The 25,027-nt window shown below is 37.0% G+C and overlaps 1 protein-coding gene across 1 annotated transcript; it reads left to right on the forward strand.

Moving 5' to 3' along the window:
* The first annotated feature begins 6,402 nt into the window (after positions 1 to 6,402).
* ELMOD2 (ELMO/CED-12 domain containing 2) lies at positions 6,403 to 23,438 on the forward strand. The gene is made up of 8 exons (XM_012654715.1): positions 6,403 to 6,535; positions 7,708 to 7,854; positions 11,355 to 11,383; positions 15,010 to 15,107; positions 16,758 to 16,887; positions 19,424 to 19,557; positions 22,436 to 22,504; positions 23,294 to 23,438. The coding sequence occupies exons 2-8, from the start codon at positions 7,713 to 7,715 to the stop codon at positions 23,436 to 23,438; spliced, it is 747 nt and encodes a 248-aa protein (XP_012510169.1). The 5' UTR covers positions 6,403 to 6,535; positions 7,708 to 7,712.
* Positions 23,439 to 25,027: the final 1,589 nt, after the last annotated feature.

Raw genomic sequence — 25,027 nt, forward strand, 5'->3', positions numbered from 1 at the left:
GTTTTTGGTTTTTTGGTTTGTTTTTTAAAAAAAAAAAAGAAGAAGAAGAAATATTATGTTGAATGTAAACATTGATCAGAAGACACATTCTGATTTCAAAAACATTAAAATATGAGAGCAAAGTGCTTTTCTGAATTTTGAAACCCAGAAAAATAAGCATAGCCCGTAAATTACAACCCAACAACAGCACCCACTATGCTGCCATTCAGGCCAGGGCTCAGGGATCCTGTGTCACAGTTTTTCTCCAGATTACCCAGACAGAGTTTTCAGGCCAGATGTGTAAATCGGCTTCAACCCAATTTGGGAGGAGAACAGTCTGAGGGTTTATTCCATTATCAACCATGATGTGACTTTACATATAAGAGTCATAGCTATAAGTATTATTCTCTCACCCCAAGACACTCTAGGGAGATCACATGGATAGTACTTTCTTCAGTGTCATCATTCATTTGTTCTCCTGTTTTCCTGCTTTTAATATTTCACCTCTTTTCCATTCATCACCTGTCAGAACACAGATCTGGTCTCCCAGGCAGAGGCCTCTGGTTCAGTCATACTGTCAACCCACAAAGAAGGCAGCAATAGGAAACTTGCCAGGGCCTTCCCTTTTGTCCATCCTCAGGAGGAAGCGGTAGGGTGCCTAGGTCAAGTACAATAGAGCTATATCCCCATGACATCGGGTGAGTGGGGGACACGAGTGGACTATGATCAATCCTACTTTGGCCATGTGATATGAATTCACACATAGGGGTTTCTGGAAAAATATGTACATATATAATATGTTCAAAGGAACAGAAGGTATGTCTTGGGCAGCAATTTTTCCTTCCACTAGATGACTTAAATGCAATATTGATCCCTCAAACCAGATCCAATAAAATAAAAGTTTGTACAGTGGGAAAGAGAGAGAGAAAGTTCTCTCAGAGCACCATCCTCTACCTCTTCGTTCCCCCCTCCAGCACCCAAAAACCTTTGAAACCTTTACCCCTCATATTTGGACAAAGCACATACCACCTAATTGAGCCAGCCAGCCCTTCGTATCCTTATACTGTATTTTCAGTGACAAATGTTTCAGTGACCTGTTCTGGTATCAGTTTGACGACCACTCCATAGGTGGAATACAATCTGTCCCACATCATGTTGGGATTCTTTTCGGTGAAGCGGCTAGTTCCACACATTGGCCACATTGAATATATTCTTTGGTCCACTAAGATGTATAATAGGGAACCAAATTGTTACATAATTCATTGTTCCAAGTCCTTGATAGTGTCTGTGGCTTTGGCTTTAGCCCAAGATGAAATAAACATTAAACTTATGTGGATTCTCTGGGGGCTACAAATATAACAGTAATCCTATATAGTTCGCTGGCCCATATGCTCAGGCTTCTGAGCTCAGGAGATTTTTTTTCCAATGGCAACTTTAAATGGCTACTTTTTAGGTTAGCATTCATTTGTCTCTTACTGCATTAGTGGCTTAGGTAAGGGACAAGTGGAATTATACCATTATTCTACCCATTATTGCATGGCTTTGGCACCACCGTGCCTACTTAAATTACCCAGATGGCAGGCCCTCAGCTTAGCATTTTATTCACCTTTCGAACCAACTTAATTCTTACTGTGGGCATCTATTTGATCCACTATCGTCCTCCCTTGGGAATCGCATAAGGCCTTCCACAATTGCATCTCCTGCACTGGGGGTATTCTTAATGTTAACTGGTCAAGATTCTCAGATTCCTGACAACATAGCTAGACCATTGGTTACTGTCTATGAGTCTGTAAATATCCAAACATTGACCTGAAGTAAAGAACTAAGTTCTTCCTCCACTGTGATGTACACTGCTCTCAACTCAGCCCATCACATGAACTTACCTTTGCATTATTTGACCGGGTTTTTCTGTTTGTAAGACAAACAACAACAGACTTTTATGTTGGCATTCCCACTATCCAGGAACTCTCATGAATACACCAAAAAAACTTGTTCTATTTTAATGGAAAGAGAGTCACGAAGGTTTAGATTATTTAGCAACAGAAGGAGACTGCTAATTAGTTAGTCCTAAGGCAAAGATGCTACCTGCTCCTGTATGTGTTGTAACTTCCCCAGAGATATCTCTCATGACATGAATTCTTTTATTTGAGAATTTTGTTCTGAAGCTTCCTCTTTATTACAACCTCTTTCTGATATCACCTGTGATATAATAGGTAGCTCAGATCTCAGCATATTTTCATACTCTTGAATTGTGGGCACTGTTTTCACTAGAGCCCAGTAGTATGCTGCCAAACTGGCTCTCTAGTGCCGTTATCAGGAACTTTTTGAGTCCAAAAATCTGAGTCATCGCCAGAAGGTGGCAGTATTACATTTAAGTCAAAGCCTCTAATTTGCATGCATTGTATTCTAGTATCAGAAATTTCTAAAATCATGTGTGAATGTGCTAGAATCCTATGGTCCCAGTAGCATACTTGGGCCACTGCCTATTATATATTTTTTAGAGTTTGTCAAATAGCCCCTCAAAATGTGTCTCCTTTTTATTGGCAGCACCCTGGAGGGAGAGTAATTTATTTCCTGTTTGTAGAATACCTCCCCAAAGTTATTTTTAGAAATTTCACTGATTGGCCTAGGTTCTGAATCTCAGCCAGATTTATTAACCATTCTGTTAGTTGTGTGTGCCACTACAGCTCTCAAATCTGAGTTTCTCCCTCCAAGGGGGAAATCATCACAGTAGCATCAATATAATGAATTAACTCAATTTTGATGGTGATCATGTCTAAATCTAATCTTATGAATCTGTGGCAATAAGTTGGAGCAGTTGGGATATCCCAAGGACTATTTAGTAGTCCGATTAATTTCTTTCTATTTTTAGTAGAGACGGGGTCTCGCTCTTGCTCAGGCTGGTCTTGAACTCCTGAGCTCAAACAATCCGCCCGCCTCGGCCTCCCAGAGAGCTAGGATTACAGGCGTGAGCCACTGCGCCCGGCCCATTGTTTCTTAATGAAAGATGAGCTTTCCTGTGTCCTTCCAGAATCTGACATTGCCTGGTATTTACTATAAGGAAGGGTTTTTGTAAGTCTCGGGGCTTCCATTTTGCATGCCTAATTAAAACTAGTGAAAGGCAGACTTCTCTTTTAAAGACATTTTGACTTTAAGCTGGTAATGACAAGGGCCTTCATCACATCCATTCTAACTGTGTATTCAAGTAAAAGCCAAAACGGAATATATTTTTTTTTCTTTCTTATTTCTCCATCTGCAGCTTTATACTGATGCTGGTGCTATCTACTGTAACATCTATATATACTCTAAACTTCAATTTTCGATTTTCTTATTATTGCCTTTTCATTCACCTGCTGGTATTATGGTACATTTTACATCATCATTATGGTATATTCAATAATCCCAAAGAAGTTCTCCATTATTTTCTGCCTCTTGACATGAACTATATTATACAAACTTGGACCCCCGACCAGGGGTCAAATGAGGATTTCTTCTCCCTCAAGCTATTCATCCTTTTTTCTTTACAACCTTAATAAATGAATTAAAATCATTACCCTGTGCGAAACGCACTTTATTTTCCTATTTTCTTTCAGCATTGTTGGATTTAAACTCATCCAGCCTAAAGTAACTGGAACTGATCTGATATGAGAACTTAGGAGAGGGGGATGCAGGAGCTAAAGTAGGGATCCCTCCTCTCAACTGCTGTTAATGTGCTGCTAGATCCTTTGTAGGGATCCAGTCAATTTCCTTCTCCATTCCCCCTCCCCCTGCCTTTTTAAAAACAATCATATAAATCATTACTACCCAATTCAATGTTTACCTCCTTGTTCTGGTTACTATCTTTACCCCTGCCCATTAGCTTTCTTCTGAATAGCTTTAACTTTCTTTTCCTTGATAAAGCCCATTACCAGTAATGGTGAGAACAAACTTGCCTTGGCTTTCTGTGTATTTCCTTGTTCTCTCATTAAAAGAATCATACGGGAAACTCATGCACGAGGGATTCCCCATAATCACAGTGTCTATCATAGTTTGGGGCAGAGGCATGTTATTTACAGAAGCACAACACTAGTCATCATAAAACCAATCAGGATTGTCACTGCTTTTACTATTTTTAATGTTTGCAGAGGGGTAATCCATTTCACCATGAACAAAATAAGCATACAGTTTTCCTTCTCAGTATAAATTTGTTGCATTTCAACTTCACACACTCCAAAGGTGCATCGATAGTTAGAATAATTTGTGTCCTCTGTGGATCAAATACTGAACACTGCAGCAAGCTGTTCATTAGTAGTTATAACTGACAACTCTTTCCATTAATCAGTTTCTAAAATCAACAGTTCCATCGTAGTTTAGTCTGAGAATCCAAGAAAGCAGAGATTCCTCAGTACTACTCAAAAATATAACCAAACTCCATTCCACTGTAGCCTTTGGTTTCCATGTAGGTGTATCTGATAAGGCCAGGTAGAAGTACACTGGTTAGTTGAGAGACCTAGAGATCTAGGTCCCTCCTTCTCCATGAAGCCAGAATCCTAATCTTAGGATGTAACCACCATTTAGCTAGCCATATGGAAGAAGAAACCCAAAGAGAATAAGACAGAAAGACAGATGGCCAGTCTTTCCTGAGGAACACAATTGGTTTAATATATCTACCAGTTACATGCAAATGAATTAGTGGTAAAGAAAAAAGGCAATTGGTACGTATAGGCTATTTTAATGCACAGTGACCCTTCCAATAAATGCTTCCAATAAATGAAGTTCAACCAATTTCTCAAGTTCTGACAAAACAGATTAGCATTCTCTTCTCTTGGGGAAAAACATGGATAGAAGCAGGCCAACAGGCAGCATGGACACAAGGAGGAGAGTGTTCCTCTCTGCACTACCTACAATCAGTATAGAACTTTGAAAAGGCAAAAAGATTACATACAGAATTATCTTACTTTCTATTATATAAAAGCCTTGCGTAATAATGGAGAGACTCCTGAAATGGAACTTAGTTTCTAAGTCTTAATCTGCCAAATTGGCTGTGCACTTTGCCTTTCTGAATCTTTAGTCTACAATTTGAAAAATTAAATTGGATGATTTCTAAGTTCCCTTCAAGATTTAAGATTCTATGATTTTATTATTGTAGCATATATCTGGACTTCATTACCAAGTTCAAGCTGGTTGCCTCCCTACTGGGGAGGAACGATGACTCATGCACCCTGCACATGTCTAGTATTGTACAATTAGTCCATTTAAAAAATGCTGGTTGAGAAGTGGGAAAGTGTGTATTGCTTCCTTCAATTCGTGTTAACAAGGAGATGGTGGAAATATACATATATACACTTGCCTAGAATATTTCTGAAAGTATAAACAAGAAACTAACACTTGTTGCTTCTGAGCAATAGGACTGAGGGACCAGGAGTCTTTGGTAGGTGGAGAGAAGTAATTTTTAAGTGTCAGTTGTCCTTTGTACTTCTATTCTCTGCCCTACTCTTTCTCCTCCAGCCACACTGGCTTTTTTGCTATTCCTCCAACATTTCCAATATGCTCCCAATTCAAGGCCTTTGCACTTGCTATACTGGCGCCTGGAATACTTTTCCTCCAGATACTCTCATGGTACAGTCTCTTCCTTCATTGAGTAAGGCTCAAATGTCACCTTATTACTAGGGCTTCCTTAACTTCACGTTACGTAATGACTTCCCACACACACTCCCTGATATCCTTAATACTTAGCACCACCTGACATACTAAATATTTGCCTGTTCAGTGTGTAATTCCTTTTTGGAACACTGCTAGGTGCATAACAGGCAATCAACAAATACTTGTTGAATTAATGAATGTGCTGTTGTAGGTTTTTAAAAAATCATATGCAAAAATTACTTTTTCAATAAAAAACAGTTAAATAAATGCTGGATGAATTAACTGTTAGAAGTTTATTATAGGATAAAGTCCAAACGTCTTTTCTCGATATATAGGGCTCTCCTAATCTGCCACGTATTAGCCATAGGCAAGTAGATCAACCTAAATTTCTTTTCCTCATCCATAAAGTGGGTCTATTAATAACTACTTCACAGAATTACGATTCACTGTAGGAGAAAGCGTTTTTGTAACCTTTGCTCTATAAATGTTACTAAAAGCACACGGTTTCTGCCATGCTTGAAGACTAGGAGTAGTACACGGTGCCAACTTGTGCAAACGACCTGAGATTTAACGAAACGTCTCCAGAACCGTGCTAGAAGTCTCCACGCTTGCACTGGACGTGCCTCCCGGCCGCCGTTGCCAGGGAAACCGTCCTGGCGTTTCTAGAATGGGAGCCCGCGCCGGGGCAACACAGCGGGACCTCCCTTCACCATTAGCAATAGGTGGAGCGCGGGCCAATCGGAAGAGGCTAGAGGGGCGGGGGCGGGGGCGGGCAGTGTCCGAGGAAGGCGGTCCCGCGGCCTCGCTCCCTGACTTCCGGGTCGCGGTGCTTGCAGGGAGGGCTCTGCGAGTAGCGTCGTTTCCGTTGCCGGCTCTTTGCAGTTGGGGAAACCGAGGCAGCTCCTGCTCCCCCTAGTTCTTCCGCTCCTGTGAGGTGGATGCTGTTTCTTTTCCTCTTGCCCTGCGCTGCTTCGGTGCGGCTGCGCTGAGAGTGCTCCGGCTGCGCGAGCCCCGCGGTGTTCTGCGGGGAATCTGCGGGGCGCCTGGGGCGGCCGGGCTTTGTGCAAGCCTTTCACTCCCACTCGCGGGCAGCGCGCGAGGGGGGCTCGGTGCAGCGGCTCCCCGAGGTCTCGGGCGCTCAGACGCCGCGAGGCTTGCGTTCTCTCCGCTTGGCAGTTCTGTTTCTTTTGTCCTGATGAGCGCGGATTAGGCGGATTCATTTTAAAGATACAGATCTGCCCAGCTATGTTACGTGCACTGTTTCTGCACTGACCTGCGGGGATTTCCAATCTGACAGCCCCTCAGGCCCAAGTCCAGAGATGACGTGTCTGTGGGAATGTTTAAGGCAGGAAGGATGAGCGTTTTTGTTTAAGTATCTTCCCGTCACTTGCATCTCCCTCTCCCCTTCATTAAGAAGCTGAAGATTTTTCTTATGACCTAAGATCCAGTTTATCGAGTGTGTAGTTTTTTTTTTTTTCAAACTCCTATTGCATTTCTACCCTTCACCTATTGAACGGAAAATCAAGAGTTAGCTAGGGAATGATATACTCCGTGTTAACTTGTATACTACAATTTGTAAGCCATATGTAGTGTTTGTATTTGCTGGCATCACCTTACTGGAACAGCTGTAACAACTTATCCACAAGGGTTAAGAAGAGCTTAGTCCTGAAAAAACAAATCTGATGTTTGGTGTATTTTAATTGTTGCTTTGTTGGGGTCCTCTTGTTCTTGAACTGTAGAACCCCAGTTTTCAAAGAATGAGAAATTAAAATAGGAAACAAAGATACGAAATGCAACTTTTAGCAAAAAAGTGCAGACCATTCTGTCATTCTTTCAGGCCATTAAATAGCTTGACTAAGTAAGTTATGATTTTACAGTTTTCAAAAAAGTGATAAATTGACCATTTGGCCGGCCATCAATTTATCTAAATGGTATATATTACACCTATTATTGTTTTTGTAGATGTCTAAACACTATCACAGAACAGACAATGGAATAATAGATTTTAATATCATTTGAAGTTTTATCAGATGGATAAACTGATATTTTTAAGTTTAAAATTCAATTTAAAGTCACTAAGCTTGTCTTCTATATTTCCTCTTCCAGGAAAAATGTTTATTTCTTTGTGGGAGTTCTTCTATGGGCACTTTTTTCGATTTTGGATGAAATGGCTCTTACGACACATGACTGGAAAGTGTGAATTGCAGCGAATTTTTGATACCTATGTAGGTGCACAGAGGACACACAGGATAGGTAATGTAATTCAGAAAAGAAAAATTGGCAATTAATAAAAATTTAACTCTGAATATTTTTTCTCAGTAGTCACAATGACAGATGTACTCCTTGTATATCCTGATTAAGTCATTTAAACCGAGTCTCACTTTGAATCCTTCCAGCTCTAAAATTGTATGACTTTATAGAAAAAGAAAGTGATTATTTCATTCTTTATGTGTGTGAAGAATTATCTTCTCTGGCTGCTTAAATTTATAAGTTGTTCCTTAGAGTATAGTTGGAACTTATTTTATAGAGAAAAATTTCTATATTTATATAAACCCGTTGAAATTTTCACTCAAAGGGATGGGAAGAATAAGTGCCTTGATCTAGATCCATTTTTATACTTAGCATCCTTCATCGATCTTTTAATTTCATGTTTCATTTCTTTATGAAAGGACAGTAATTAACCAATGGTCCCTAGGAAAGATTATTACACTCAAAATCCTCACTGTCCAATACTGTTGCCAGTAGCCACGTATATTGAACACTTGAAATGTTGCTAGTCTGAATTGAAACGTGCGATAAGTGTAAGTGTGATATACCACTGGATTTCAAAGACTATAAGAAAAAAGAATGTAAAAATGTCTCATTGTTTACATCCATTGTATGTTGAAATGATAATATTTTGGATATGTTGGGTTTAAATATATTAAAATTAATTTTATCTGTTTCTTTTTACTCTAACGTGGCTATAGACGATTTTAAAGTACACATGTGGCTCACATTTTGGCTTGTATTATATTTCTGTTGAACAATGCTGCTCTATTACCCTCTAAAATACACCAGTTTTTCAATGCTTAATTGAAAATATTGCTCTAGATTAGAACACAGATGAATAAGAAATGTGGTGTGAAGTTACTTCTTTTCAGACAGGATAGGGAAGGCCAGGGAACTGCTATAGCTCACGCTCACTGTGTTAAATGGAAACTAGTGAATTAACCAGGTCTCCTTTTGTGTTGATCAAATGTACTTCTACTAGGAAACCAACCCCTCTGTAAGTTTGGGGGAGTGGGGTGTTGGCAATTGGAACAAGTATCCAAGACAACATTGGAAGAATGACAGACAGAAGCTGCCTCAGGGCGGCGAAATGATTAAGTTTAATTACTTTCCTAGTTTTCTTACAACTTCATGGCCGACTTAAATTGTTGCCTGCCCTTTTGATTTGCTCCTTTGTACTCAGAACAAAGTACATCTTGATAAGAATCTCTGCAGGCTGTATGAGTTGGTGTTTTGTAGTGTAGGAGAAGAACATATGTTGAGGCTTTACTTTGTGGCAAAAGCATTTTTCTTGAATTTTTCAAATTGCTGAGAAAAAGGAGACTATTAGTAAATGTGTCAGAAAAAAATGTTAAACTAGACCAAGAAAAATGTTCCTGTGGTTCTTGAAACAGAAACCAAGAATGGAAAAGCTATGTTGCTGTTTGTCTGTTTAAAGGATAGTTAGCCAGATAATCTAAAGTCTTTGCCCCTTTGTTTTGTAATTCAGTTGCTATCACGTCAAATCTAAACATTTACTCAGTAAGGCTAACAAATGAAGAAAATGTAGTAGAGAACACTCTCACAGTAGTCTTAAAATGAGTTTGGGGGGCCTGGGCTATTCTGAGGCAGGGACAGATGAATTTGAGGTGGTTAGTAGACACTTTGGGGGTCTGCACAGAAACAGATGACCCCAGGTAATGAGGTTGGTGTCACCTCTTTGGCTTGTTTTTTTATTATTATTATTTCAGAGTATTATTGGGGTACAAACGCTTTGGTTACATAAATTGCCTTTGTACCACACGAGTCAGAGCCAAGCATGCCCATCCCCCAGACAGTGCACACCACACCCATTAGGTGTGAATTTACCCATTCCCTTCTCCCCGTCCCTCCCCACCTCCCATCTGCCCAACACCCAATGAATGTTACTTCCCATAAGTGCACATTAGTGTTGATCAGTTAATACCAGTTTAATGGTGAGTACATGCGGTACTTGTTTTTCCATTCTTGTGTTACTTCACTTAGAAGAATGGGCTCCAGCTCCATCCAGAATAATACAATAGGTAGTTCACCATTTTTTTATGACTGAGTAGTACTCCATGGTATACATATACCACATTTTATTAATCCACTCACGGATTGATAAGCACTTGGGTTGTTTCCACATCTTTGCAATTGTGAATTGTGCTGCTATAAACATTCAAGTGCAGATGTCCTTTTTATAGAGTGTCTTTTTTTCCTTTGAGTAAATACCCAGTAGTGGGATTGCTGGATGAAATGGTAGTTCTACTTTTAGTTCTTTCAGATATCTCCATACTACTTTTCACAGAGGTTGTACTAGTTTGCAGTTCCATCAGCAGTGTATGAGTGTTCCTATCTCTCCACATCCATACCAACATTTGTTATTTGGGGACTTTTTGATAAAAAACCATTCTTGCTGGAATTAAGTGATATCTCATTGTGGTTTTGATTTGCATTTCCCTGATGATTAGAGATGTTAAGCGTTTTTTTATGTTCGTTAGCCATTACTCTATCTTCTTTTGAAAAGTTTCTGTTCATGTCCTTTGCCCACTTTTTAGTGGGGTTGTTTGATTTTTTCTTGCTAATTTTCCTGAATTCTATATAGATTCTAGTATCAACCTTTTATCGGATGTTTAGCATGCAAATATTTTCCCCCATTCTGTAGGTTGTCTATTTGCTCTAATGATAGTTTCCTTGGCTGTGCAAAAACTTTTTAATGTGCCATTATTTTAATGTCCCATTTATTTTCGTTGTTGCTGTGATTGCTTTCAGGGTCTTCCTCATAAATTCTTTCCCTAGGCTGATGTCTGTAAGAGTTTTTCCAACATTTTTTTCTAGAATTTTTATGCCTTAGGTTTAAGTCTGTTATCCATTGTGAGTTGATTTTTGTGAGTGGTGAGAGGTGCAGATCCTGTTTCAGTCTTCTCCATGTGGCTATTCAATTTTCCTAGCACCATGTATTGAATAGGGATTCTTTTCCCCAGTGCATGTTTTTGTCTGCTTTGTCAAACATCATTTTTCACAGATCTAGAAAAAATAATTCTATGCTTCGTATGGAACCAGACAAGAACCCGTGTAGCCAAAGCAATCTTAAGCAAAAAAAACAAATTGGGAGTCATCAATTTACCAGACTTCAAGCTATACTACAAGGCTATAGTAACCAAAACAGTATGGTACTGGCACAAGAACAGAGACATAGACCAATGTAACAGGACTGAGAAGCCATATATAAAACCATCCTCATATAGCCATGTGATCTTTGACTTATTTGGCTTGTTATGTTGTGTTTGGTTGAGGTCTTTGGAATCATATCTACTCCATACTGTGAGATTAAACTTTGAAATGTTTGCTATGTTATTCATGTAGAAATTATATCTCCTGTTACTGTTAAACTAATTTACTACTGGTTTGATACTTTTGCTATTTATTTATGAAGTAACTCACAAACAGCATGTAAGTGATAACATTTTTTTTTATTCCAGAAAATTCCTTGACATACTCCAAGAATAAGGTAGGATCATATCAATGTGATAATTCTAGAAAATCTAACTTGGACATACTTTTCCTTTAAAGGCATGTTTCAATTTTAGAATTATTTTTCGTGTCCTACTAGAAGAGTTTTGGCTATAAAGAGCATTGAGTGAAATTTTCCCCCTGTAGAAGTACTGTTCTGTTTTCAAAACATTTTCTCTGTGGGTGATTTTCATGCACAAAGAAGGTATTTGAATCATTAGTCCTGGGTGTTCTGAAGTTTTACTTATTTATTTTGCTTTAGGAGTTGATTGCTTTGGGGAAAGCCAGGTCTTAGGGTGAAAGCTTTCTCTTAGACTGTGTCTTCAGGATAGATTCTGTAAGAGAAAAACAAGTAACTTTGCATAGAGAAAACCGTGGGTCACGTTCCTTTTGAACCAAAATGAGTCATAACTCATGCTATATATTAGTGAGCTTTTGCTGTGTAACACATTATTATAAAATCTCAGGGGCATAAAACAATATGTTATTTCTTGCTTATGTGTCTGTTGGTCAGCTGGAAGTGCTCTTCTTCAAGCTGGTGCCAAGTTCAGGTCTCTACTCCATTTGTCTCATCTGGGATCCAGGTTTGTGGGGGTCGGGGAGTAGTGGGTAGCTGCTGAATGTTCTCACAGTGGATAACTGAAGGCCCAACCACACAGACATATTTTAAGTCTGTGTTGTCCTATTTATCAGCATCCCATTGATTAAAATAAGTTAAGTGGCCTAGCCTAAGTCAAGGGGTGGAGAAACTTGTTATACCCGCCATAAGGCCATGGTAGGCAGGTGGGTATATAATTCAATTACAGGGAAGTGAAAAAATCGGGACTAATAATTAAGTCTACCCACATACTGTTACTTCTCTCTAGTATTTCACAGTTTGTTCTATACGTAGATTATATGGTATAGCAAAGATAGAATATGGGTCATCTAATCTAGACAATAGTTTGAAATAGATCACAACCAACATTAAACAACAAAAAAGGAATAGAATAGAAACTATTTAGAAATCATTGGTCATAATAAGATTAAATATTGTTTTGGGAAATTTTTATTTTGGTTATGTTTGCATCTCTATATATTTTAGATATCCATTTGAATGTTTGTACTTGGTCGTGATGTAAAGTGTGGATCAGGGTAAAAAAATATTGACTTGTTACTGTCTAGTGATATTGATATGTTACTGATAAATGCCAGAAACAAAACGGACCTAGTTGAGCACTGCAAGCATATCTGTTATGTCCTAGAGCAGTGGTCCCAAGCTTTTTGGCACTAGGGACCGGTTTCATGGATGACAAGTTTTCCACGGACAAGGGTTGGGGGATGGAGGAATGGATAGTTTCGAGATGATTCAAGTGCATTACATTTATTGTGCAGTCAAACCTCTCTGCTAATGATATTCTGTATTTGCAGCTGCTCCCTGGCGCCAGCATCATCCCCTCAGCTCCACCTCAGATCATCAGACATTAGATTGTCACAAGGAGCATGCAACCTAGATCCCTCACATGCAGTTTACAGTAGGGTTCATGCTCCTATGAGAATTTAATGCTGAGAATCTAATGCTGCTGCTGATCTGACAGGAGGCGGAGCTTATGCGGTGATGCAAGCGATGGGGAGTGACTGTAAATACAGATGCAGCTTTGCTGGCTTGCTCACCTCCTGCTGTGCGGCCTGGTTCCTAACAGGCCACAGAGCCACAGACCATACCAGTTCTGTTCAGGGGGTTGGGGACCGCAGTCCTAGAGTGACCTATAAAATAGGGGATTACTGACTTAATTACACTCTTTTCTTATGAACAGTCTATGCAAGAATAACTCGTCCATAATGAATATTGGGGGGAGGAGTCCAGAGCTCTCCTCTTTTATTCAGATTGTTCAGAAGTATTAGAGAGTGATTAAGACATTGTTTTTAAAATGAGAATGCCAGGGGCCAGAAAGGTGACAAGTTCCTGGTTCTAAAAACTTATTTGTATCTTATCCACCCATATAGTTCTTTTAATTGAAACTTGGGATGCAGTTTCCCAAAGTAACAATATCATAAATTGTAACAGATGTACTTGGAGAAGTATTACATTTCAGATATATCACAAGAGTAGTTCTTAAACTTGAGCATGCATCAGAATCTCCAGGAGGCTTGTTAAAACACAAATTGCTGGGCCCCACTTCCAGAATTTCCGATTTGGTTCTGATTGCATTTCTGACATTTTCCCAGATGCTGCTGCTGTTCGTGCTGGTCAGAGGCAGTACTTTAAGGACCATTGTATTAATATGCTTTTGGGGGACTGTTAATCCTAATTGCTCTAACTTTGTTTCTACAGGAAAGAGCATGTACATTTTCCAAACTGACCTTGAACAAGCTGTGCTTTGAGATGTCATAAGTTTGCAACTATCTGGGTGCTGAACCCTCTAGAATGAATTGTCTCATGAGACGTGCTTTTTCTTTTGTCCTTGAAATTGTAAAGGGAGTAAAACCATAACTAAGTTCTTCATACAACACCCTCAGTCCCAGCCTCCATCCCTAGTTCTTCAGGAGTGTATCCCTTCAAATACTTTGATGTCTCTCTTCTTAGATGTTTACCAACATTATCACTGCTGTTCACTAAAACTCCATCTGGCCCTCTTCATTACTCTCTGATCACCTACTGCTATTCTAATCTTGCTCACTGTCATCAGCACTGTTCTATGTGTTATTTTCCAAACACATCAGCATGCTCTTACCTTAGGGCCTTTGTGCTTGTTGTTCTTTTGAAGCGGAATATGCTTCCTCCGATTAAAAGCTTAGCTCACTTCATTTTCAGGCTTTTACTCTGTTATGACATTCTCTAGGAGATTTTCCCTGAGCACTCTCTACTTAAAATTGCACTCATGTCCTCTCCCTATCCTCTTTCCTTAGCTGTTTCACCATAGCATGTACCACCGTCTAACATACTATATATTTTACTTATTTATTTTTCCATTCCCTCTTGCCTAGTAGAAAAAAAAGGGAGCAATGTTACTTTTGTTCACTGACGTTTCTCTAGTATCTCAAACAATGCCTGGAATGTGATAAGGACTCTGAATATGTATTGAGTGAATGAATAAATAAATGAGAAATATGAAAGGATAAAGAGCAGTAAGTGAAAATTTCTTTTTCTCAAAATAGTCTGTGACATTTCTTTCATTTACTATTTCACTGAAGAGGTTCTGGTTCTGGTTCTGGAACTCAGTATCACTTATATCAGTGTAACAATTATTATTACAGTTGATCATAACAGTTTTGGTTACAGAATTTATTGATGGAATTTTATGCGTGCTAAAATTTTACCAAACTTTAGTGGAACAGTAGATAAGATGTTACTTTTAAGAACTCTAGTGCCTCTCTCAGATCATTCAAGGACTTGAATGATTACCATATGTTCAGCATTCCACCAGATTCTTTGGGATACATGAAAGAAGTAAAGGCCAGTATTGAATGTAACTATAGATAGGAGTTTAGAGAAGGAAGAGGTAAATATGGACTAGAGTATTTGGGGACTTTTAGGTTTATTTTGCATTTTAATATCTACTTCATAAAGTTGATTAAATGTCTCAAAACTTCTTTTTCAGCTGTAAGGGATTTTTCTCATTCAGCTTTCTTTCATTTAAATAGGTTTTACAGCAGGCAACACATGTTGTTGAGAGTGAGGTGGACAAATGTGTAGAAGATATAATGAAGGAAAAGAACATTAACCCTGAGAAGGATTCCAGGTGTGCTGTTTTTACATTATTCTCTTTTTTATTATGCATTTATAGCCTGTGACCACACACAGTTGTAACACTTAAGAGCTAAATGGTTTGTGGAGATCATCTGATTCAACCTTCTCACTTCACTACATGAGCAGTCAAGGCCCAGAGAGGTGAGTGACAGAAGCAGGACTAGAACCTGCATCTCTGGGTTCCCAGTGCTGTAGTAAGGCCAGTGTACCATCTGCCTTCTTCAGGGTGACTTACCATTACTTTACCAAGGTTAAATAACTTTGGCTACTCTGTCTTTTTTGTCCTTCAAAATCGGGTTCCTATATCCTCCTCCTGCAAGGTCCTCTCTGGCTCTTCCGTCTGAGTCAGTGCCTTGCTTTGGCCTCTCACAGAGCTGTCACACCATTTAACCTGTTGTACTATAGTCAATGATTAACCTTTGTCCTTCCCCCAATAAATTCTAAGTTCCATAAGAGGAGAGACTTACTCCATTTTTGTGTTCCTAGCACTAGCATATTGGCATAGTATTTAGCCTCTTTTCCTTCATTCAGTATTTCCTATGTAAATATAGAGGAGCTAACAATTTATTTCAGCTGAGACAGGGAAGAGTCTAGGAGGAAACTACAAGGATAGTTCCAGAAGAGAGGTGACATTTGAGCTAGACCTTGGTGAATGGGTAAGGGAATGGTGCCAGCAAGGTACAGTGACAGAAGTATTTGTGTTTCTGGGAATGATAAGGAGTCCTTTGTGACTGCAGCATTGAATACAAGCAAAGCAGTGGTTGGAGAAGTGAATGGAGTGCTGGATCGATATATTGCAGAGTCTTGCATACCATACTGAGGGATTTAGATGTTGTCCTTTGATATTTAAGCAAACAAGCTACATTATCAGGAATGTATTTTAGGAAGATTGAGGGTGCATTTGGGGACGTGGGAGGCTGGTAGAGGGAATAAAGAACAGTTAGGAAACTCTTAAGTCATTCTGGCAAGAAATGACAGAGCCATAAATACAGTAGGGGAAATAATGATATGAGGATTGCTTTGAGGGACATTTCAGTACCCCTGTAATATTCTGAAATAAAAAAAACAGGATAAGGGCTTGGGCACTATTTTTGACTACTTTTGACTATTGTTGATGGAGAGAGGTGGGCCCAAATTCAGAGTCTTCTAGCTTAGGGACCTAATGGTTAGTGATGTCATAAATATATTTATAGACTTGCTTAAGAAAGAGCATGTTTCTTCAGGGAAGTAAACATGCTTAAGTTAACATGCTTAAGAAAGAGCATGTTGTATTTAGGAGAACTGAGATAACCTGTTATGGAACTATTTGTTTTATACACACTTGGAAAATTAGGTCTATTGGTGATATTTGGCAATAAAGATTTGAGAATATATGGGATCTCCCAGAGAAAATGTGAAAAGAAGAAGAGGACAAATCCTTAGAATTGCAACGTTTGCCATTCCTGCCATCTTGCCCTCTTTCTAGGCTCTATATCCTATGTAATATTTTGTTCTGTGGTTAAGGAGGCTCTTGATGTGTCTTGTATTAAACTGAAAGCCAGGAAATGTTTTCTAAATAGATACATGGACCATAAGCTATGGAAAGCATTACTTTATTGCAATAAGAAGATATGATTTTAAAAAATAATTTTATCATTTTCAGTTTTAGAATCTGCATGAGGACATGCTTACTGCAGATAACTGGTTATAAACAGCTCTATTTGGATGTAGAAAGTGTAAGGAAAAGGCCATATGATTCTGATAACCTGCAACATGAAGAGCTTCTCCTGAAGGTAAATTTTTGTTTCCTTTATTTGGTGGCGTTGAACTCTAGAAAAATATATCAGGCTTAAGCTGAGTAAGGTCTGTGTGAAAATTCTAGAGGCTTATATAGCCATCCAGTTTCTTTGCCCCTTAGAGAATTTATTATATTGAATTTCATTGATATGGAAATATTTTTAGTTAATGATTTTTATATAATTTTCTGATGAGCATTATTAAAATATATTCAAATAAATATTTAATGCTATTCTAAAATAAATTATACATTTATAAAGGGAGATCATCAAAAAGTATATGTCTACAAGCTTTAGATTTTCCTGCTACTTTAGACATTTTTTTCAGCTGCTCTCAAATTGTGAACATGGACATCCCTTTTCAGATTATTACGTCACATCTTTCGGGATTTATGGAATGTTAATGCCAAATAATGCCACAATAGAGTTAAACATTAAGAAAGTAAAAATTTAGAATTAGAATTTTCCTATTTCTTATTTCCGAAGTATAAATGCATCAGACCAATCAGGTGCCAAAATTAAAGAGTATTAGACCTGGGGTAAACATCACAGATCATCTAGTCTAGTCCCTTTGTTTTAAATGTTGAGGATTTCAAGGCCCAGAAGAGATGAGGTGATTTGCTTTAAATACTAGAACGATAGGGCCTGGGGTAGAGCTGAGTCTCCTGCCCATCCTCTACACCTATTCCAACTTTATTTAAAAATGGTTAAAATTAGAGAAAATAGCACACTGTGTTTGGCATTATGAATTTATTATAACTGAAAGTACTATAGAGAGAAACATCGACGATATCTAAGTAACAGTAAGAGATAAGAGTTGCAAGTTTTAAAACAATAAAACTTTTTTTTTAGGAAAAGTATAAAATATACACTTCACCTAATTGTAAAATTAAAATAAAACTTGGTATAGTTAAATGAGGATAATAAAAATACGTATCTTAAAGGGCTGTTGTGTGGATTGAATTTTTATACTTAAAATGTTTAAAATAGTGCCTGGCACTCACTGAGGATTAACTGCTATTTCAATCCTCCTCATCGTCATTTTTCTCTGAATTTCAGACCCTTGCTACACAATACCTTCCCCTTTTGAAGAGATAAGATACAAATCTTAGCATTCTAGTCGAGGGAATTTTTACCATGGTGATCCACTGTGAAATTCAGTTCTAGAGGTGGAGAAGACAGTTGCTGGCAGGGACTAACCCAGCCACCACCAAAGAGCTATGTAATCTGTGTTGCCTTAAGTATAGTCCGAAGATCACCTTCACTAGAGTTAACTAGTGTTATATATGTATTATAGATTCCAAAGCTCCACCTTATTCTTATGAAATTAGAGTCTCCAGGGGTAGAACCCAGAAATTTGGTATTATGCATATTAAATTTTGAGTATTAGTAGTTTTACACTGTGGCTCTCACCACATCACCGAGGCCTTATTGTTGACAGACTCAGACTCCTTGCTGAGTTCATGGGGAGATGCTACTGTGAACAAATCACATGTATTGGTAATAAAAGTGGGAACCAGATGAAACCTAATCTAATGATTGGATTTGCTTCAGAGCCAGAGTTGACCCTGTAAAGCAAGGTCACAGGTCTTCACATTTTATTTTAGGTAACAGGATACTCCTTTCGTTATGAGTTCTTAGTCAACAATGCCTGAAATGGTAGTGAAATGGGAAAAAATGCAAGTATTTCTGTTTTGCAAATTTTCACAATCTTTTTTGAATCAACTTCTGTAAGTCTCTTTTATTTGATGACCTGTGGTGTTCAATTTAGAAAATGACTAAATTTTCTTTATTTTGCATTGATTAGTTTGTTGCTATCTGATATTTGATAGCTGTTCTTAAATCCTCATTCTTAAAGATCTTTATTTAAAACCAGTCATATTATTTTTTTCTTTTAAAACTGAAAATTTGTAAAATAATCATACAGGTTGTAATACAATCAGTATCATTTCTGCACGATCCCCTCCCTCAGGCCTGTTTTCCTTTTTCTGATTAGGGTCTAATCCCCTACCCTAATAATAGAGCCTATTTAAGTATATAGTGCTTGAAGCAAGGGCCAAGTGCCTGAAATACTGTGTTCATCTCAAGGAAGCAGTTTACCAATTCTCATATATATGTGTTAATTAGTAAATGAGAACATCTCATTGTTTTAGATTTCTGTGTATTATTTGTTACCTTTTCCAAATCTATTCTTTATGCCAATCTCGCTCTTGCTCAGGCTGGTTTCAAACTCCTGGCTTCATGCAATTCTCCCACCTCAGCTTCCCAAAGTGCTAGGATTAGAGGTGTGAGCCACTTAGCCCAGCCTATACCCATCTTTTTAATTGGAATAAATATGCTACATTTTGTGGGAAAATTAAAAAGTTTTCTAAAATATTTTTAAAAATTAGTCTTTGTCGAACCTGTGTTTTGTCTATAAAAGTTGTTTCATTGAAAGCATTCAGTTACTAGTTATACAAGCTATGAAAAGGAAAATGTCTTGGTAAATTAAGAACATCACTATTATTTGTAATATGGAAGCTTGTTTGTACAGCTTTGGAATCTTCTGATGCCAACGAAAAAGTTGAAGGCTAGAATCTCCAAGCAGTGGGCTGACATTGGTTTCCAGGGTGATGACCCCAAAACAGACTTCAGAGGCATGGGCATACTAGGATTAATCAATCTTGTGTAAGTGCAAATAAACTTTCTTTTCTTCTCTAAATGAAGTTACATGGAATCTCCAATCTAGTTAAATTCTGATAAGAATTGATCTAGCTGTTTCATATTACCTCTGAATTTTAATAGCTTCAGTGCTAGAAGTATTCGCTAATATGCTGGCAACAATATGAAGACATTGGAAATACACCTATGTGTGTGATGTCTTTACTTACCAATGCTTTCCTCTTTTTTTTGTCTTTCTGACCTCCATTCTGATTCCTCTTAAAGAATTATGTACACTTTTTCTTACTTTTTTTATCCTCTTCTTCTCTCTGGGCTCTCTGATTCCATTTTGGGAAATATAAACAGGTAAGATGATAAAGTCTCCTCACATGTGTTCTTCACCACCTGTGACAACTGATCTAAATCCCTGACCTTTCGTATAGGCTACTATGTGGACTCTTTCTCCTTTATCTGCTTTAATACTTATGAGTAGGTACATGTATGAAATCCCAAAATGTTTAACTCAAATAATAATTGATAGCCTGGAAGATTAATTTCCTCCTATAAGGATTTGCAAATATACAGATTCTAGTCTATGAACTGTCATTTACAAACTGTAAAATGCCTGGAATGGGAAGCCTAACCATGAAAGTTTAGATAATTCTTACTGTGAAAAAATTAATCCTGAAATTAAGCTTAATTAGGTTAATATTGAGAAAAAAACATTTAGGTCAATATGAATAAGGCTATTTTGGGGAAAATAGAAGACATTATGGTAGAGTTTCAATAGCTACAATTTTTTTAGTTACAGAAGTATTTAATTTTCTGTAATACCTAAATGTATAAGCATTAAAGTTTATTATAATAATTCTACTTCCCAGAGATAAACAACATGGTAATCTTAAAAAATATTGAATTACAAAAAATAATTTCTCAGCGTTGGCCAGAGGGAATTTAATTTAGCTTAAAGTTTAAATAAATTTAATAGGATTTGATTCCAGAGTGTGGTTAGAGATTCTGATAGACCTTTATATGACTTACAGATAATTTCACTCTATTTAGAGCTAGTATCAACTGATTTGAAAAATGACCAGGATTCACATATATTAGTAACTATTTGATGGCTGTAATGGTGTTTATTGTTTCATGTATAGAGCTATGACGCTTCAGGACCAAATATATAGTCAAGGAACAGGCAAGCTGTTAGAATACTCCTATGTAATTTATTTTTTAAAATTTCTTGGCCTTTGTCATGTAATCTCTTGAGATATTTTCTTGCTTTGAAGTATAGCTGGTAGTTTGATAAGTAACAAGACTGGGTAAATGAATGCTGAGGTGGGTATAGATGAAGAAAGAATGTTTTACAGGGAATGAATTCAAGAGAGACTTAAGAAATCTGAATAGGTGAATAAATAGAAACAGCAAGGTAGAAGTATGTGCGAGTAAGGTCAAAAATGTGTGTAGGAAGGAAGGGAGGGAGGGTAGGAATAGGAAGGAAGAAGAGGGAAAAAAAGGAAGGAAGGAAGGATCTCAATGCAGATTATTGTAAAGAATAGTTTTTCTTATTGCACAGATTTTTTTTTTTTTTTTTTGCCATTAGATACTGTTAAGATAGGGGTTAACTAAGTAGATTCAGCAAGGAAATTAAAAGTTGCTCTGTATTACCGAGTCAATATTTTAAGAATAGTTTGACTATTAAAATGTAATACTGAATTATATTTGAAGTACTGTGTATAAAAATCAAATATAAATAGTTTATTAAGGGCATTTTAGAATCAATCCAGGGATAAAGTAGAAAAATTTGAGTGCTTAGGAAAACATTGCACTAAGCAGGACTTTTTTCTACTATTTTGGGGATCCTCTTTGAGAATCTGATGAAAGCTTTGTATATTCTCTCCCCAGAAAATGTATACACAGAAAAATTTACACATAATTTAAGGTGGTTCATGGATCCCCTTGCATTCATAAATGATCCTTATTCAGGGATTTGTAAGTTAAGAGCCCCTTGTGTAATGAATGGATTGAAAATTAGAGCCAATGAAGAAAAAATGAAAGTGTATGGTATTATTCTATAGAAGAAAAAATAGAAGGGGAAGAGTTAGCTTTAAGAAAATTCCAATGATTGTGCCCTCTAAATAAACCATAGAAATTTGTTTTTTATTTATCCTTACATCAACAGCCAGCGAGTCATCGCGTGTGTGTGTGTGTGTGTGTGTGTGTGTGTGTGTGTGTGTGTGTTACTATACCAGTGCATTTTGAGGTGATCCAAAGGTCGAACAGATTTGATCCCTTAACAACTCAAGGAGTTTGTGTTAGTATAGGCCAAAAGGATGTATGTGCCTACAAATCGACAGCTTTGTATTACATTTCTCCTGTACCTGCTTATACTTCTGTTTTATGGCCAATATTTTAGTTATACCACTGACCAGGGAGGGTTTTTTTTGGTGCAAAAGAAAGGTAATGGCTTTGATTGCACCGAAAATAGCATTAAACAATACAGACATAAGTTGCAGTAGAAGGAATAAGCCTAGGTGAAAGGAAGAGCGTCCTAATAGGCACATATTGACTATTTTATAGAAATAAAACAAGTAAGCAAAAAGAACTCTATGGAGTGTTTTTTTAAATTAATAATTAGGTAGGCAATCTCTTTTTAGATGATCTATTTGTTAAAATACTGTGCAGTCTTGCCAGAGGCCTGTGTCATGTACTAGATAGGCCTGACAACTTGGGATTGAATTTTGATTCAGAAGCATTTGTGAATCACTGAAGTGATTTGAGATCGAAATGGAGATGATTGTGGCAGTACCAGGACTATTATTTTAAAAGTGACTTTTTGAATTGGTTCTGGATATCTTAAATTTGAGTAATGTATGTTCATTTCACTATTTTTCTTAAACTTTTTTAGGTATTTCAGTGAAAATTACACCAGTGAAGCTCATCAGATTCTTTCCCGTTCAAATCATCCAAAACTAGGGTAAGCCGGATATATTAAATGAACTGTAATTTCTCGAATTTAAAGCGATTACATAAATTTGAAGGTATTTCTTAAGACGAGGTTATTTAATAAGGACTTTATAAAGGATATTATATTACATGATATGTTATTTTAAAGGAAAAATGTTATCATAAACCAGTTTTGTATGTATTTCAATATATTAATCACAAGATACAGTTTATAAAATGGAGGTAAGGACATTTATAATATTTTTTTGAGAAATAGATCTGAAAATAGGAATAGGAAATAGCTTTGACATAGGAATCAGAAAATGGGAAGTAGCTTTGAAAATTGTAAAGTGAAATGCAAATTGAGGTCATATTATTAGCTTTATCATTATTTTATTTTTATATTCTGATGATATCTAATCTTTGAAAAAACATAGTAACAATGTTACATCATAAAAATAAATACCCTGATCATAGAGAAGAAAATAACAGATTTTTCAGTGTGTATTTTAGAAATCAGTGAGATGTGGTATATGTAGTTCTGTCCCTCCTTTATTTTTTTAAAAATTCTAGTTTTAGATATCATACGAACAGAGCTTTATTTTTATTTCTTAGATTATATCTGGAAAATCAATGGCCTGTAAAAAAGAACTTCTGGATCCATTCTGGTTTATTTTTCTTACTATGTAGAGATTTTTATAAAATTAATACTATGTTAGAAATGAAACAAAGTCACTTTTTACTAATTCCTTACATAATTTTAAATTTATTTTATGAGCAATTTGGCTAGCTGGTATAACTGGTGATGTTTCTGACATAGGTATTCTTATGCAATAGTTGGAATCAATCTTACAGAGATGGCTTACAGCTTACTGAAGAGTGAAGCTTTGAAGTTTCATCTCTACAACTTTGTTCCTGGTATACCAACAATGGAACACTTTCATCAGTTTTATTGTGAGTATTAAAGCGAGTTAAAGCTAAATCTAAGAGAACTCTTAGATCATTTGGAAGGTATAATACATATTTTAATCTGTTTAATAATACCTCTGTGAAGTATATAACTTACGTTTATCATTTTATTATTTAAGATCTTTGAAAAACAGGAAAATAATGGGAGATGGGTCCCCAAGAGTATTTTTTACTTCAGTTTTTATATTTGCTGATAAATTTAATGAGACAGTTTTTCACATCCAGACAAATTTAGGATTTAGTTTTTCTGTGGGCATTCATTTCCCGGTGTACTACAAAATGAATATTCCCTGGTTAATGACTGCTGTCGAGTCAAGCAATTTACTGTATTTAAGTAAATACAGGAGGGTGGTAGGTAGGAAAGGTATACAAAATGACCTCTGTCCTGTATTTTCCCAAAGACTGTAACTTGAGGATTTTTGGGTACTGTGCCCATCCTGTAGGGGTGAGGAAAAGCTTGCCCTTTCCCTGGAAAACTCACTGAAAGATCAACTCACAATTAAGGCAGATTAATAAGAAAAAGGTTTATTTACCAATACCATGAACCTGGGGAGAATCACATAGTGATTACCCCATATCCTAGTGAAGTTCAGATATTTTTATACAAGTACAAGTAATTCTGTTTAAGGGTGACAAATGGTGCTAGGGAGGACAAACGGATGGAGGAGACAGGTTGACTGGTAAATGATTCTCTTTGCAAATTAACCCGAGAGACACATATTGTGTTTAAAATAATATGGGCCAGGTCTGCTTGCATTCTTGATCTTCTTTCCTGTACTATATTGGAATAACAGAGAGAGGAAAGGGTCAATTGCCTGTTTTGATCTTTTGATCAGGCCAGTCCAGCATATGCAGATAAAGGGAAAACCCCTTCCGATGCTTTTTGATCTCCAATGGCCTTTAATTCAAACTATTCTTTATACCAAAGAGTCATCTTTTGGGGTGAATTTTCCTGAGCTCCTTCACTCCCTTCTTAAAAAGCCTTTTAGGAGGGGTCGTGAGATTCTGATGAAAACAGAAGTCCAATATATAACACAGTAGAGACTACTTATAAACTGTGTGATTTTGGCACATCATTTAACCTCTCTGCACCTGTTTCCTCCTCAGTAAAATGGAAATAATGACATAGTTCTTGCATCATAGGGCTGCTGTGAGAGTACAGTCGAGTATTTTAAAAAACAATTAAATAAATACATTTGATTGCAAAATAGGATTTAGGGTCTTTTTTCTAATTTACATTTTTTTTTTGTTTTTTAACAGTTTTATTATGGTGTAACTGATATACAATAAACTGCACGTATTTAAAAGTGTACAACTTGATAAATTTTAACATATATATCTACAACCACGAAACCATCTCTGTGATCTAAAGATGAATATATCCACCACCCCCAAGAGTTTCCCTTTGCTCCTCTGTAGTCCATGCGTCTTACTCTTCCCCCACCATTCCTAGATAGCCACAGATCTTTTTGTCACTGTAGATGAGTTTGCATTTATTTCTAGAATTGCGTTTAAGAGGAATCATACAGTATATACTCTGGTTTCTGTCTGCATAATTTGTTGTATGTATTAATGCTTATAAATT

This window comes from Propithecus coquereli, unplaced genomic scaffold, assembly GCF_000956105.1.
Source record: "Propithecus coquereli isolate 6110/MARCELLA unplaced genomic scaffold, Pcoq_1.0 Scaffold112, whole genome shotgun sequence".
Lineage (NCBI taxonomy): Eukaryota > Metazoa > Chordata > Mammalia > Primates > Indriidae > Propithecus > Propithecus coquereli.

Excerpts from the sequence above, each read along its gene's own strand:
- ELMOD2 (XM_012654715.1), top strand. The coding sequence starts at position 7,713 with ATGTTTATTTCTTTGTGGGAGTTCTTCTATGGGCACTTTTTTCGATTT. Across the intron at positions 16,888-19,423 it reads ATGAAGAGCTTCTCCTGAAG|CTTTGGAATCTTCTGATGCC; the intron begins GTAAATTTTTGT and ends TTGTTTGTACAG. Across the intron at positions 22,505-23,293 it reads TCAAATCATCCAAAACTAGG|GTATTCTTATGCAATAGTTG; the intron begins GTAAGCCGGATA and ends TTTCTGACATAG.